A 16,886-nucleotide genomic window follows, 5' to 3' on the forward strand; every position below is an offset into this window, starting at 1 on the left:
AGTCCCTGGCCTGATGGGTATCAAACTGGGGGTCCTTGAAATTAACCCATTAAGACCTGGAACACACCTGTGTCACGTAACCTCTTTAACTATAATTTTGTATACTTTGACTATTCAAAAATAGCAGATATACAAGCTCATAGCGCCGTGGTATGAGCTTGTAGATCTGCTATTTTAACGGGGGGGGGGGGGGGGGGGGTCCCTGGAACAAAATATTTTTAAGCACCACAGATAAATAAACATAAGTTTTCCCGAAAAACCATAAGGATTCAGAAGACATTTTTAGCACTTGAGGGAGAAGCCACTGTAGAGGGCATCCCAGTCCTTTTAGCTTCCCACCCACAGGTTGCACGTGCGTGTGAGAGATTAGCAATCTGCAGCATCCGCCTGCAATCATCGCTATATTGTCAGTGTTGACGACACTATAGAAACGGCCAAGCCTGTGCTCTAGCTATACGCTCTCTTCATCTCTGCTATTGTCGTCGTGATGGGCAATGCAACCCTGTCTGTAAGCATTTAGGATGTGCGTAGCATGGGATAGCATGTGTTACCTAAATATCTGAGCTTTACCCCCTAGTTTGGTTGTATGAGCGTGTGCTATTCACACTCATTGGCTGTGGAACGTTCCGTGCGGGGAGTTTGTAAAGAGAGGAGGACACTTCCTAGTTTAGTTAGTTATCAGGTGCTCCAGCTCACTGCGGAGTCTCTACAGCTACACAGTTCTTTGCCTGAGCTAGAGAGCCTTAAATCAGTGACCCTGACAAGCCCTTGGAGTTGTATGAGTTGAGGCATTGCATTTAGTTTGACTCGGTTCCACATAAATATGACACTTCCTGACCCAGGGTGAGAGCCACTGCCTTAAATGGCAGTATTTCTTTGTGTGTGTGTGTGTGTGTGTGTGTGTGTGTGTGTGTGTGTGTGTGTGTGTGCGCGCGCGTGCGTGCGTTTGTGTGTGTACTGACCTGAGTGCATTTACATTGGTAAAGTCTGCTAAAGTGAAGAATCCTTTTGTGCCCATCATTATTAGCCACACCTCTACACCGTCATTAGCCACACCTCTACACCCAGCAGCACGGCAGTATCGTACGCTCAACTCGAGAAAGAAGAAAGCGCTGTTTAACCAATTAAACCATACACTTCATTGACCGGTGTCTAGGTCCACTCCTTTTTTTTTTTTACCTCTACACCAGATATATCTGGCGAATTGGGGCGCTATAGGGTTCATGTGGTTAAAGGAAGAATACTCCCAAGGTTGCCTGTCATGCTATCATTTGGTCCTGTTTGGCTTAGAGTTGTAACTGAAGTCCTCAGTGCTAGAGTAATGGTTTAAGTCAATCCCCCATGGCTTCCCTGTATAATGTCAGATTGATGGGCAACTTTTGGGACACTCATACTGTATCTACACAGTCAAATGATCCATGTGTAACTCTGGGAATGTATAGATACAGTATATTTCCCTCTATTCCATCTTCCAGTGGTCCACCGGTGCCATACAATAATAATGAGGGAACCCAAGCTGACAGAAATCAGAACGGGTCAAACTTACTATACAAGATCCCCCCTCCACACAGCTGATTCACATTAATGATCAATGGTTCTTGACACTTGCTCTTAGCAGTAGCCTGACTCCTGTCCTGTGTTTCATTCTTACTGGCTGCTGCATGCTGCTGTAGCCTCGGAAACCCAGGCTTCTTTTGGCGATCGGAAGAAAAAGAAGCCTTGGCGATCGCGTTAGAAACACTGTTGGAAGAAGTGTAAAATGTCCCTAACCAATCAGAGTGCAGAGGGGCGTCGCACCTAATGTGTTGACGTCATGACGCAGCAGCGCTCTCTGCTATGGGGAGGGGGAGGAGGAGAGGAGCAGAGCGGGGTGGGGGGAGGAAAACACATGCTATTGGCCGGAGACTAGGGCTGTCACGATATGACATTTTACATGACGATTAATTGTCACTCAAATAATTGGCGATTAACGATTTAATTGTGTTTTTGTCGTTGATAATTACATTTCTGTTTGGCTTTTAGGCTTTGAAGTTGTACATGGTAGATATGACACATAACCTAAATATACAAAGAAATTACTGACATATTTGACAACTTACTACTTAAAAAATAACTTTGATAGTGGAAATAGCGGATCTACAAGCTCACAACGTTGTGAGCTTGTAGATCTGCTATTTCCACTATTTCGGACATTTTTCAACATTCACGATTATGACGATTATGACAAAATAATTGCGATAATGTCAAATAATCACGATTAGACGATTATGTAATAATTGTGACAGCCCTACCGGAGACTCCCGGAGAGATTCTCCGGGTCGGCCCATTTACACACAGAAAGTGTCCGCGTTGCCTCAGAGTGCTGCTGCTGTGACATGCACCTGCATGCTTGTTGAGTGACTTCAGCTGTTGATAATGAGCATTGATCATTAATTTGAACCAGCTGTGTGGAGGGAGAACTTGTAGGGTAAGTAGGCAGACTAATATATGACCCTTTTAGATTTCTGTCAGGTTGTGTCATTGTTATTGGCTGATTTGATCTCTCAAATGAATCCAATGACAACAGCAGGCCCATAATTCAAACCCTCCGCGGTGGCAAGTCTGGTGACCTGAGGTATGTTTTTGGACCGCGTGAACCCGGCTACACACACACACACACACACACACACACACACACACACACACACACACACACACACACACACACACACATTCAAGATTTGGGATATTATCGCGATAATCAAAATATCCCCAATGTCCATTATCCTGGGGCCGAACATTTGGCCAAAAATAGCAGATCTACAAGCTCCCAAAAGAGATTTGTCCCAAAAGAGATTTGGTATCAAGTACGTTATTTCCAGGTCCGTTTTACCAATTACATAGGGTTTAAATGGTACCGGATATGCTGCTCGGCAAATAAAATCACACCCGTGTGAAGTGGAGCTGTGTGTGTGTGTGTGTGTGTGTGTGTGTGTGTGTGTGTGTGTGTGTGTGTGTGTGTGTGTGTGTGTGTGTGTGTGTGTGTGTGTGTGTAGATCATGTGTACCGATTTTTGTGACATTTGAAGAAAATATGTAGGAAAAGGAGCAAAAAGTGTGTTTTGCGTTTCCTGCGTTCCTGAAGTAAGGATATGGTTTCTTGTTTTTAAGAAATAGGCTCCTCCCACAAGTTCCGCAAGGCGATTACGTTGTCGCGTCGCTCCAGAGATCGTTTGTGTTTCGTTTTGAGAGGGTCGTTCCCCCTGAAAAACACGTTTTGGCATGAAACGGTTACGTTTTGCGCGTTTGTGGCGCCCCCTATGGGTCGAAGTGGAAATGCTTTTGGGTATATGTTCAGTATAGCGCCCGCCACTTGTGTTTAAAATTTTGTGTTGACTGGATGTTTCGTTTGTGATTTATGGCTACTTCTTATAAAATGGGTTCCTCCCGCTAACTTTGGAAGCTTGTCACGGAAGAACGGTATGGACTATCAAAATATCGTTTGAATATGTTTATCGCATGAGTCCATAGATCATGTGTACCGATTTTTGTGACATTTGGAGAAAATATGTAGGAAAAGGAGCAAAAAGTGTGTTTTGGAGAAAATTCAAGATGGCGGAAAATCTATCATGGCGCAAATGGGCGTGGCCTATATGGGGAGATGCGTCATGACCCAAGGAATCCAGGGAAAAAATATTTTTAATTTTCCGACCTACGGTTCAAGAGTTACAGGCCAAAACGTAAAGTGGGGTGTTATGGCGCCACCATGCGACCAAATGACACAATTATTTTTTATTTAATCCTTGAAATCATTATGAACCTCCTCTCCAAGTCTTGAAACTCTAGCCCCTATGGTTTGCGAGAGACAAATAATTGAATGTGAGTTTTTGCGATTCCCATTATAAGTCAATGGGGAAAATTAATTCACTAATAAATTAATATCAATTAAACTATAGAACCTTTCTCTTAGAAAAGTAATAGCCCACGATTCCCGAGTAAGCCGGTCGATTTGACATATGGCGCGAGTGTGTGGTGGCAAAACTGTGGGACAAGTGGCGTGCCGAAGTTTAGGAAGTTCAGGCTACATACACACACACAGACAGACAGACCCACACAGCCACCTATAGGGAGCTGCACACAGCTCCAAAAAGTGAATTGATCCCAGTGCATCACAGAGGATAATTTCACGATAAATTGAAATCTCCGCGATACGATTATTGTGTTTTTAACTCATACCTCGCGATCCCCGTAGAGACCGTAGATTTCCCGCTGTACCGCGCTGCCATGCCCGTAGAGCCCGTAAAGTTTAATTAGCTTTAATCATTATGAAATGATTAAAAGTATTAGCGCAGATTTTCGCTGATTCTGGCTCTTTAGGCCCGCCCCCCTAACTGTATCCGGTCATTTCCGGTCTGGACCGGATCCAGCTTTCCGTATCCAGTCTGAGCCTGGGCCATAGTCCCGCCTCCATTGGTTTACTGTGTAACAGAAGTGGAAGCTACCAGGCGATGGAACGCTCGTTTTTCAATCGGATTTTTGCGTTTGGAAACTTTGATCCAGTCTCTACACGCCTGGATTATGATCCCCGCACATATCGTGCGTTTTGTGCGCGAACGTGTCCACGTGTTACCATAGCGCACAGTTGGCTTTTTTCAATGCTTTTTCATGTAAACACTGGCTGATAAGCAGAGATACAGCGTGGCAACGGATATGTCTTTTTCAATGGGGTTTTTTGTATTCGAAAGCTTGTCACCGAGTCTACACGTCTACTAGATGAGTCGCGCACAGATTGTGCACGATGCGTGCGCGTGCCCACGCTAAAAGGTAAGGACAATTTGGCAGCTGCTTACTACAGCTATGTTTAAAATGGCAGAGAAAAAGTTAATCACGATAAACGATAATAGCGATAATCGTCCCATCCCTAACACACACACACACATTCACGCTACGCTACAGATTGGATGGCAGAGTTCTGGCGAGGTGTCTACACTACAGCACATTAGCTGCCGTTGCCAAGTCCTCTGCCTACCCTTGCAGCAGCGATCCTTCTCAATCTGCTGTCTTCTGCTCCAGCCTGCTGTGTGTTCTTTGAGGCAACACTGGCTTCGGGGATCCTTTAGGGTTTTTAAAAAAAGGATCCCTGGCTAATAAGTCTTGTATGCCTCAATACAAGATAGTTGTCCTCCATAACTACCTGTAAGACTTCCTAATCGGGAGATAAGCGACCGTTAGGTCGCAGCGTGATTTTAGGGCAAAATGTGTAGGAGCTGTGTCCAAAAATGTGTTTGAAAAAATCGGCCTGATGGTGGCGCTATATGGGACAGATCCATGTTGATGACATGAGTGTAGACATACTGTGTCCCGATTTGGGTGATTTTAGGGCAAAATTTGTTGGAGCAGTGTCCAAAAATGTGTTTTGCAAGAATCGGCTTCATGGTGGCGCAAGAAGAGGGCCATGTGAGAATTGATGGGTGGAGGTTGTGGTTTGGCAGACAAGGAGTGTGTGGCATGGATCGGGGCAACGTTTGCGTAGATATGAACAGGGCAAAAGTGTGACGTGTGACAGACTGACTGACAGCTGGTCGAGGTTTTGATAGTAACTGCGACCTGACGGTCGCTAGTTTTGTACTATGGATCTTTTTTCTTCCTCACAATTTTTGTAACCCATTTTTTCACCCAGTGCCAATTTCCTAAGGAATGCATGTGCTAAAGACAGATAGGAGTTGTTAGCACTGCTCAAAAATCACACCCAATGTGAAGTGAGCAGTGCCTTTTATGAGAGCGGTCAATCTAACTGAACATTTTGGATAAGTCATGAACGAAGATAATTGTCTTCAAAATCTCAAAATCGGACACGCATGTGTTAAACCATTAAAGTCGCACTGCAATGGAAGTGCTCCACTTTCTCCACTTCCTTATGGTGACGCATTTCCTAGTGAAACCGGCCAGGAAGGCGGGACATATCGCTGCCTGGGAGGAATGCGATTTGACTGTCAAAAAGTAGGCGGACCATAACTCTTTGAAGACATTAATGCCATGCAAAGATGGGCGGGCTGACGATCGACGCTGAGTGTCACAGCGCCGCTCCCATAGACTGTAACAAGGCAGCGGCTATACGGAAACAATTTATGTGCATAGGAGATGAGAAATCTGTCGCGGCTTGTGATTGGCTTAACTGGAGGTAGAGGCGGTGGGGGGGGAGCCACGTGAACCAGCGCAGTGGGGAGTAGTTGAAGTTGAAGTAGTTGAAGTTGATTGATACAGCCACCTGTCAATCATTCTGACCTCATGAATTATTAAGTAGAGTTGACGTACATCATAACGCATGACGTTGTTGTTTAGGGGCAGCAATTGTTTTGTTACAATACACAAACACAGGAATCTTTCACTTTTTTGGCATCTAGTGTTAGATATTATAAAAAAAAACGTATTTTTCATTTCACTGCATCTTTAAATCTTAACTATTTAATATGACAATTCATCATCAACCAACATTTCATGGTGACAGTCACATCCTGAAAGGCAAGTTTTTCCTTGGCAGAGGATTCATTGTGTAAAGACAAGAGTCCCTGTCACCCAGCACAGCCTATGTGAGCGTCCCCAGCAGGGACGTGCTGGGCCCCTGATTCAGCCCAGGAAAAAGAGTTGGAGAGGCCCTCATTGGGCGCTATAGAGAGAGAGATCTCTCTATAGCGCTGCTGCTACTCAAAGATTTGCCATTTCAGATCATGACAAGTGACAAGCCAGTGGGCCAATTACATGAGTTATATTTCGTCGTTGTCGGTTGGAAACCTTGTATGTCCAAAAACCGTTTGTTTTGTATTTATAATTTTAAAAATGATTAAAACTAGTGAAAACAGCCGATCTACAAGCACACAACGCCTCGCACCGCGAGGCGTTGTGTGCTTGTAGATCTGCTGTTTTCACTACTTTTGTGCAACGGCCTTGTATGATGAAGCAGGGCTTTGCTTTGCGAAAAAATTTACAACTTTGAGACTTGGAGATACAAGGTTTTCTGCCCGACAGTTTCGATTTACTTTATTGGCTGCCCAGCCCCCAAAATGGAACGAAGGCCGACATTTTATTTTAAATTTTTTCCTAATGGACCGGTTCATTCCCGGCCTGGACCGGCCAGGGAATGAACCGGGCCGTTCGGGAGTTGTCCCGCTTTTCCCAATGGCCAGCACGTCCCTGGTCCCCAGTCCAAACCCACCCACCCACCTCTCTCAGCCACGAGGGTCTCATCTCGCTCCTACATGCTTGCTTGTAAGAGCTTCAGTCTTTAATGGCTTGAAGTGCACGTTTTTGCATTGCAAATGAGCCCAGAGGACATGGAAGGAAGAGGGTTGCGAGGACTCTCAACATGGAGAATATTCAAACCCATGGATGCTAGATCGACCTGAAGTCCCCTCTTTAAGTCGCTGCTATACGTTTTTATCCCCTTTAATCCAATTATTCTCAACCTTTTTTTTCATGTCAAGGAGACAAGGACCCCCGCAGTGTAATATGCAAAACAGCAGGCCACGGACCACCGATTTGAATCCATTTTGTACTCTTTAAAATCCTCAGTGTTCATTTGGTTGTGTTTACGACACAAAACAATTCATCTGTATTATTCTGATGACACCAAAAATTGCAGATGTACAATGACAAGCTGCATAGAAAAAATAGCAGATATACAAGCTCGCAGTCGATCTGCTATTTATGAAAAACGTGAACATTTGTCCGAGTCTTTGAATATTTTTTACCCGTTTCTGTAAAATTCTTCTAGATCCTTCTTAGTTTAAAAAAAAAAAACGTGTGTTTTTCTACGTCAGTGGTTCTCACACTTTTTCACGTCAAGGAACCCTAGAATTACATGTGACCCCCTATGCAACATCACGATCATCTTTTATCATCTTTTATCATCTTTTATCAAAAAAGATTGTGGATCCAAAGCACCGCAGCGCAGTTACAAGTGAGACAGAGTGAAATTTTAAAAAAAGCCCTTCGGTTGTACATGTACATGATCTGTTGCCATAGTTACGGTGAGAGCAGAGGATCCAAGCTCTGGTTTCCTGCAAAACAGGCACCGAGCCCCCCCCACCACCACCACCACCCACGGTCCCCCCCTCCTCCTCCTCCTCCTCAGTCCCCTGGCTATAATTCATTTGCATAATGACTCACAGGATTTCCACCATTTGTAGATTCTTTGCGGAGAGAATCGTCTACGGAGCGAAGCCCCATCAGTCATCAAGCAAACAAAATGATCTTTTAACCGCCAGGCGTTGTGTTGTGTGTACATTAAATCATGGGGGTCTTCAACACGCCGGTCCGGGGGACCCCTTAGGGGTCCTCAGAGTTAATGATAGCATTTTGTAGGTTTTTATATAAAGTTTTTAACGGAGTAGGTGCTTGGTCTACCTACGTTCTTTTTCTGATGTATTGACGTATTACGATCCATCCATCCATCCATCTTCAACCGCTTATCCTGAATCGCCTTTTTTTTTTTTTTTTTACTTCTAACCAACATGGGCAAGCTGTGTTGGGTGTTGACGAGGGTCTGGGGACTTTCGTAAAGTAAAAGACAACATTGTTGCATCCAAGGAGCCTGGATGTTGGTTTGTCAGTATGCAAGCCTACTGTGATGATTATGATCATGAAAGTGGTCAGCAGTGTTGGTAAAGGTACTCAGGGGCGTCACAAGGGGGGGGGGGTGGGGGGAGTGGGACTGAGTCACTAGGGCCCAAGGTGGAGGGGCCTTAATTATTTTATACTTTAGCTATTGAACAATAGCAGATATACAAGATCTACGAGCTTGTAGATCTACCGTTTTTGAAAAGTCGTGAAAATGTGTGCAAATCTTTGAATATACTGTATGTATTTTTCAAGCAAACATTTGTAACTAAAATTTTGCTTCTGGGGGATCCCTGGAACTAAATATTTTGAGATGGGGGTCCCTGGCCAAATACATATAATTTTGAGGGTTCTTCACATGCAAAAGTTTGAGCACCACTGACATGGTTTTCAAAAAACCTTAGAAAGATTTGAAATATTCAAAGACCTTTCAAAAATAGCAGATCTACAAGCTCACAGCGCTGTGATCTTCTATATCTGCTGTTTCCTGTCTAAATGAGTTAAACCCTCTCCCTCCCCCTATGAAGAACATTCATGGGGGGCCCGCAGTGAATCCTTGTACCCAGGCCCGGAATTTGGTGCGAAACTGTATCCTTCCTTTTTGTTTTGTTTTACAGTAGAACTGAAGTGCCGAAGACTGGAAATACTCCAATAAAGTAAAAATACGTTTAGTTACTTTACACCATGGTGAAGATTAGCAAGTGGGCCATGATTCACACAAGGTTGATAATCACTTTTGTAAAAAAAGAAAAAACGATGCTGCAAAAAAGCGGGCCGGCATGTGGAAGATTAATGCTAACAACGCCGACTTACTGTATGACGACAGAGGATAATGTAGGCCTATATATATACACTGTATACTCCTTTGCTGCTCGTGTTGTTTGTGTTGGCTCTATTTTTGGAGACGGCGCGCAATTAATGTAGCAGTTGCCTGAAATCAGGACTGCTTTAAAGAATTAATTGCCTATTAATATGACTAGCCTCTTCAGGGTGGGAGGGAGAGTCTTGTTAGCGCTCGGCTAAGCGGCGCGCAGCGCTCCTGTGCGACACCCTGTTTAGATGTTTGCATTAAACAGCTTGTTTGGGGGATAAATCGCTGTTATAATCACCTTGTTTCAGTCCCCTAAAAACACATGCTGGGTGGGAACATTCGTTTGTTGATGCACCTTGTTCCAGTGGTGGAATTTTGAGTTTATTTTATTGAATTTCTGACGTTACTTGAATATTTCCAATTTGTAATACTTTTGCTTCTGCTCCACCACATCTCAGAGGCAAATATTGTACTTTTTACTCACGATGCGACACATTGTGAGCTTGTAGATCTGCTCTTTTCTAAATACTTTTTCATACATTGGGAACTTGGGAAATGGGACATTCTACATAATGAGTACTTTTACTTTTGGTACTTTGTCATTTTGATGCCAATACTTTTTACTTTTACTCAAGTACATTTCTAATACTGGACTTTTACTTGTAACAGAGTACATTTCGGTATTGAAATGTACCAGTGCTGCTGCAAGCCTGGGTGCGACGGACAGCGCTAGACAGTGAGGAAGTACATTTACTTGAGTATAGCCTAGAGCTTAATTGTAGATCTGCTACTTCTGCTGTTTTTTCAGACTGGCCACTCGATATAATGCAAGGTTGGCAAGTAATATCACTTCAAACACTATAGCCATGTTTTGTTTCAAAAAAGGAGATACAGTACAGAGTTTCAGAGTTCGATAAGGTCACGTTATGACGCTACAGTACATGTGGAGTTGCTTGTGCATTGTTTTCCCTGGGTCCCCTCATTGGTGCATGTGTGATTGAGTGGTGCTGTTTGAGAACTGTGGGCAGTTAACCGGGCTTAACCGCCTATGACGTATCAATAAATACATTTGCAGTCCCTTACAGTATGTTTGGCCAGTTCAAATGGGGCCTAAAACATACATTAGGTTTATAGGTTTATATCTCATAACCTAGACATAAGGTTCATGAGGTTCGACCAGGGGTCCTCAAAGTGTCTGTGGAAAAGACCTGGCCTTGTCCGTGGCAAATGTTAGATTTCTTCTGTATGATGTTCTTATTTTGACACAATTGCTGAACGTCAAGTCTCCAGGTTTTCTTCAGAATATGTATGACACTGATTTATGATGATTTATGATGATGGATGATTATGAGTGCACCAGTACTAGTGGTTATCAAACGTTGTATTTGCAACAACCCCCATAACTCTGAGAGCATACGCATGAATCCAAATGGACCCGTTTGGACCCGTAGGGATCCATTTGGTTTAATTTGAACACTCACATACGTGTTATAGTCAATCAGGGCTAGCTCTTCATTGTGTTTCTGGTAATATTATTGTCCGCTCGTTTTGCATGTCCGTGGCAAAAATGGAATTCTACCACTTTTTGTGGTCACATGTTCAGATACTGGATTCTGATTGGCTTAAAACAGTGGTAAATCAGTCAACAACCTTGAGTTGGCTCATGGTCCCCGCCCACTGAAACAATTAATGATTGTAACTAAATAACCTTGCAAGTTACAACTGTGTTTTCTTTCATTTATATGGTCGCCTCGTGCCACAACCCTGAAACAGTGGTAAATCAGCCAACAACCCACTGCCTCTCATGGTAAATGGCTTACTTTTAACACAAATGTCGTGTCCACCACAAGCCAGCATGGCGATGACCCCTGTGTGTGTTGGACACAAAGGTGGTACTGTAGCACTTCGGTAGATCCACATACTGTCAGCAGAAGTTTATGTACGAGACTAGACTGTGCTGTGCGAAAGTAGTATGTCTGCGTGTTGCACATGTGATAAAGTTCAAACAGAGTATGAATGCATTTGTCAGCCTCAACCACAAGGTTAACTTTCACACATACAAATCCATGCCAAGGCCAACAGAGCGGTGGTCAGGCCTCGAACAACAGCCTGATCAGTAGCAGTGTTCATTTTGTATACAAAAACAATGACGAAATATGTTCGTCAACTGCCTTTTTTCACAAATACAAACTAGGCTTAAATGTCAGGGAGGGACTAGTGGAGAAGAGATCCAGTAGAACTAAAAGACAAGTCATTTTATGTATGGTGGCGCTCGGGTGTTTTGCTCGGAAAATAGCAGTCCTACAAGCTCACAACACGTTGCGAGCTTGTAGATCGGCTATTTTCAGCATAGGATAGGACTTTTCTGTTTGGATGTACACTATGGGCTGTCGAGGCCAGAAAGTAGTTTTTTGCTCAGTCGGCACGGGGGCAGCCCTCTCAGACCGGTGCCGCTGGGCAGAATAGTCACCATCCATGTCCAGTTGTGCAATACCTGTTGTATCCGTCTGTCTGTCTGTCTGGCTCTCTTTTATGCCCATATATGGTGTTCCGTGTCCAGACCAGCAGTCTGTGATGTCATCTCCAAATTTGGGCACTGTATTCGGTAAATTAATAGTTAGATACACGTTATCATAAATTCCAAAGGAGAAAGAAAAAACTAAAATGACATTATTTGGTGCCTGTTGCTCATAGATAGATAGATAGATACCTTTATTATCTCAACAGTTCAGTTGATAACTATAACGGTAGGGCCTCCTTGCCATGACAAACCGGCAATGCTCCAGCTCTCTCAGAGCAGAGGGCGTATACCTCCAAACGCACCCCATGTCCGCTGTACTGGTCATGGGTTGCTGGTCAGCCTTATGTTCCCTCAGCTTCTCAAGTGTTGCCTTCCAGCAAGGTGCGTGTTGGTTTAGGGTTGGGGTTAAAAAGGCATAGCGTACGTGACTGACTTGTGTTTACGTACAACACAATACATTCAATTGTTAACCGTTATTTCCCTCTATAGGGCATAGCAGTGGCAGTCATTTTGTGGTTACACAAGTAGAAAAGCCGTTCATTTTTCGCATGCGATTTCTGGAAATATTTATATTAATCATTTTAAGCCCGGAATCAAGCCATCCAGGATTCATCCATTCTGTGAAAAATACATGATATATATTTAATTATAATAGGCTATAATTAAATATTAATTAATAGGGTTAGATCCTTTTGCTTCTCCTTTTTTTTTCTCAAAGAATCAACTATCAACACGCTGCGGTTCGCATGAAAGGCCCATTCATGCTTCGTCAGAATCGTCACACAACCGAAAATAGCCAACCTGTACTGTAAGCTCACAACGTGAGCTTTATAGATTGTCTAATTTTAGTCACGCGGGCTGCTGCTGCAGGACAAAGTGACTTATTGGTATTTTTATGAATTGCAGAGATCAATATGTTTTCTCTCCGCAGTGATCTGCAACTTCCGGGTGTCGGTGTGCCAGGCGCTGGTCCTGGAGATCGGGGAGACGGTCCAGATCCTGGAGAAGAGCGAAGGTAAGGACACACTGTTCCTTTCTGTTCTGGTCTGTTCTATTCTGAAAGGAATGTTAAGTACATCATCAGAGCCCCTGGCTTCAATGCCAGAGTTTTGGGTCCAAATGTACTGTATGCCCATCCGGAATTTGGACAGTCCTCCTAGACCAGTGGTTCTCAACCGTTTCAGGCTGTGACCCCAAAAATATTCATATTTTAACTGGGGACCCCCCACCCTGACAAGCACTAAGAGTTGAGGCATTACATTTTGTATAACACAGTTCTATTGTGAAAACAGCAGATCTACATGCTCACAACGCCTCACGTTGCGAGCATGTAGATCGTCTATTTTCACAATTATTGCCTCTAATATTTGACAATTTGGACAATGTTTAATTTGTCATTGTCTATTTTCACAATTCTTGCCTCTAATATTTGACAATTTGGCCAATTTGGCCAATGTTTAATTTGTCATTTTAGAGGTATTAAAAAGTCCTTAAATTGTCACTTTAGAAATGTGCAGATACCCTCTGTACACGTAAACTTTATGCTGGTTTGTTTACTGCTGAGTGAGAAAACAACGTTGCACATTAAGTTAATCATCTGGGGACCCCCCAAAATAATTTGAGGGCCACCCTGGGGGTCCCAACCCACAGGTTGAGAACCACTGACTTAGACCAGTGGTTCCCAAATCTGACCTCTAATCGGGACCTACCGGTAAACAAGTGAAAATAGCCGATCTACAAGCTCACAACGTGTTGCACCGTGATGCGTTGAGAGCACGATGGCTGTGTTCACTACTTCTCGAGTTTTTTCTTCTTCTTGTTTATCTTTTGAAATGACAATGACCGAAAAAGGGATATAGCAAAGATTTGGAACACATTTTCAAAACCCTGCAAAAGAAAATTGCAAATCTTCCCGAAGGTCTATTGTATAAAAGCTTGTATAAAAAATTAAACGAATCAGATTTTTGCACATCTTTGATTGTGCGGAGGCTGCCTTTTATTGTTCAAAGGCTACTTTACTGAATTTCCCTCTTGGGATAATAAAGGTATCTATCTATCTATCTATCTATCTACTTTTAAAAGTTTCTAATAGGGCATATCTCCATATATCTCCATATCCTGAAATTGGACATACAGTATGAGGTTTCCACCCCACAGAGACAATATACTTATAAATACTAATATCTAAAGATCATGACACATCGACTACACAATCGCCATCAAAAAACATCTAATAGATTGGTCTGGCTCAGGGGCGTCAGTTCAGCAAAAGCTAGGGTATGGCAAAGATGGGAGTCCTCATGGAAAATAGGCATTACATTTTGGATAACACGGTTCTATTGTGAAAATAGCAGATCTACATGTAGATCGGCTATTTTCACAATGTCTGAAAACAATGTCAGTTTTTTACACAGGTTTCTACGGTTTCTTGGGCTGCCTGGAATGGTTTTTCAAGTGCAGATAAACTTAGCATGTTAGTAAACGTGCCACAATTAACAATAATGCATTGCACCTGTGCAGCTGACCTGCGGCTGCGGAACCTGGGAATATACCATTTTGTCAAGATGGGGAGAATACAAGTGTGGAGAATATAATTATAATACCTTGTTAAAGTGACATTTTGTAAAATTTTGCATTTGTAGTTATTTTACTGTAATTTAACAACATAATAACCAGCGCCGATAAAGAGACATTCATGGATTTATATTTAAAAGTAACTTTTATTTCCCCCCCTGGACCCAGGGTATGGCAGCTGCATACCCCTGCCATACCCAATTGACGCCCCTGTTCTGTCTCTATTCATGACCACAAGTGAGATCTTCTCCTGCTGCACTGTGTTTCATTGTAAAGACCTTCTCCTGCTGCACTGTGTTTCATTGTAAAGACCTTCTCCTGCTGCACTGTGTTTCATTGTAAAGACCTTCTCCTGCTGCACTGTGTTTCATTGTAAAGACCTTCTCCTGCTGCACTGTGTTTCATTGTAAAGACCTTCTCCTGCTGCACTGTGTTTCATTGTAAAGACCTTCTCCTGCTGCACTGTGTTTCATTGTAAAGACCTTCTCCTGCTGCACTGTGTTTCATTGTAAAGACCTTCTCCTGCTGCACTGTGTTTCATTGTAAAGACCTTCTCCTGCTGCACTGTGTTTCATTGTAAAGACCTTCTCCTGCTGCACTGTGTTTCATTGTAAAGACCTTCTCCTGCTGCACTGTGTTTCATTGTAAAGACCTTCCCCTGCTGCACTGTGTTTCATTGTAAAGACCTTCCCCTGCTGCACTGTGTTTCATTGTAAAGACCTTCTCCTGCTGCACTGTGTTTCATTGTAAAGACCTTCTCCTGCTGCACTGTGTTTCATTGTAAAGACCTTCTCCTGCTGCACTGTGTTTCATTGTAAAGACCTTCTCCTGCTGCACTGTGTTTCATTGTAAAGACCTTCCCCTGCTGCACTGTGTTTCATTGTAAAGACCTTCTCCTGCTGCACTGTGTTTCATTGTAAAGACCTTCTCCTGCTGCACTGTGTTTCATTGTAAAGACCTTCTCCTGCTGCACTCTGTTTCATTGTAAAGACCTTCTCCTGCTGCACTGTGTTTCATTGTAAAGACCTTCCCCTGCTGCACTGTGTTTCATTGTAAAGACCTTCTCCTGCTGCACTGTGTTTCATTGTAAAGACCTTCTCCTGCTGCACTGTGTTTCATTGTAAAGACCTTCTCCTGCTGCACTGTGTTTCATTGTAAAGACCTTCTCCTGCTGCACTGTGTTTCATTGTAAAGACCTTCCCCTGCTGCACTGTGTTTCATTGTAAAGACCTTCTCCTGCTGCACTGTGTTTCATTGTAAAGACCTTCTCCTGCTGCACTGTGTTTCATTGTAAAGACCTTCTCCTGCTGCACTGTGTTTCATTGTAAAGACCTTCCCCTGCTGCACTGTGTTTCATTGTAAAGACCTTCCCCTGCTGCACTGTGTTTCATTGTAAAGACCTTCTCCTGCTGCACTGTGTTTCATTGTAAAGACCTTCTCCTGCTGCACTGTGTTTCATTGTAAAGACCTTCCCCTGCTGCACTGTGTTTCATTGTAAAGACCTTCTCCTGCTGCACTGTGTTTCATTGTAAAGACCTTCTCCTGCTGCACTGTGTTTCATTGTAAAGACCTTCTCCTGCTGCACTGTGTTTCATTGTAAAGACCTTCTCCTGCTGCACTCTGTTTCATTGTAAAGACCTTCTCCTGCTGCACTGTGTTTCATTGTAAAGACCTTCTCCTGCTGCACTGTGTTTCATTGTAAAGACCTTCTCCTGCTGCACTGTGTTTCATTGTAAAGACCTTCTCCTGCTGCACTGTGTTTCATTGTAAAGACCTTCTCCTGCTGCACTGTGTTTCATTGTAAAGACCTTCTCCTGCTGCACTGTGTTTCATTGTAAAGACCTTCTCCTGCTGCACTGTGTTTCATTGTAAAGACCTTCTCCTGCTGCACTGTGTTTCATTGTAAAGACCTTCTCCTGCTGCACTGTGTTTCATTGTAAAGACCTTCTCCTGCTGCACTGTGTTTCGTTGTAAAGACCTTCCCCTGCTGCACTGTGTTTCATTGTAAAGACCTTCTCCTGCTGCACTGTGTTTCATTGTAAAGACCTTCCCCTGCTGCACTGTGTTTCATTGTAAAGACCTTCTCCTGCTGCACTGTGTTTCATTGTAAAGACCTTTTCCTGCTGCACTGTGTTTCATTGTAAAGACCTTCTCCTGCTGCACTGTGTTTCATTGTAAAGACCTTCTCCTGCTGCACTGTGTTTCATTGTAAAGACCTTCCCCTGCTGCACTGTGTTTCATTGTAAAGACCTTCTCCTGCTGCACTGTGTTTCATTGTAAAGACCTTCTCCTGCTGCACTGTGTTTCATTGTAAAGACCTTCTCCTGCTGCACTGTGTTTCATTGTAAAGACCTTCTCCTGCTGCACTGTGTTTCATTGTAAAGAC

General features: G+C 43.3%; 1 protein-coding gene across 1 annotated transcript in view; it reads left to right on the forward strand.

Annotated features, from left to right (window-relative positions):
* The window catches only part of LOC308291838 (dedicator of cytokinesis protein 3-like), a gene marked incomplete at both ends in the record, with an annotated part of 140,294 nt that overhangs the window by 11,939 nt on the left and 111,469 nt on the right, over window positions 1-16,886 (forward strand). The window contains one exon of the mRNA XM_080733969.1: window positions 12,858-12,941. Within this exon, the coding sequence (XP_080590095.1) occupies window positions 12,858-12,941 (84 nt within the window). The remainder of the gene's footprint in view (window positions 1-12,857; window positions 12,942-16,886) is intronic.

The sequence above is a fragment of the Nannobrachium achirus genome, assembly GCF_963921795.1.
Source record: "Nannobrachium achirus genome assembly, chromosome: 9".
NCBI classification, from domain to species: domain Eukaryota; kingdom Metazoa; phylum Chordata; class Actinopteri; order Myctophiformes; family Myctophidae; genus Nannobrachium; species Nannobrachium achirus.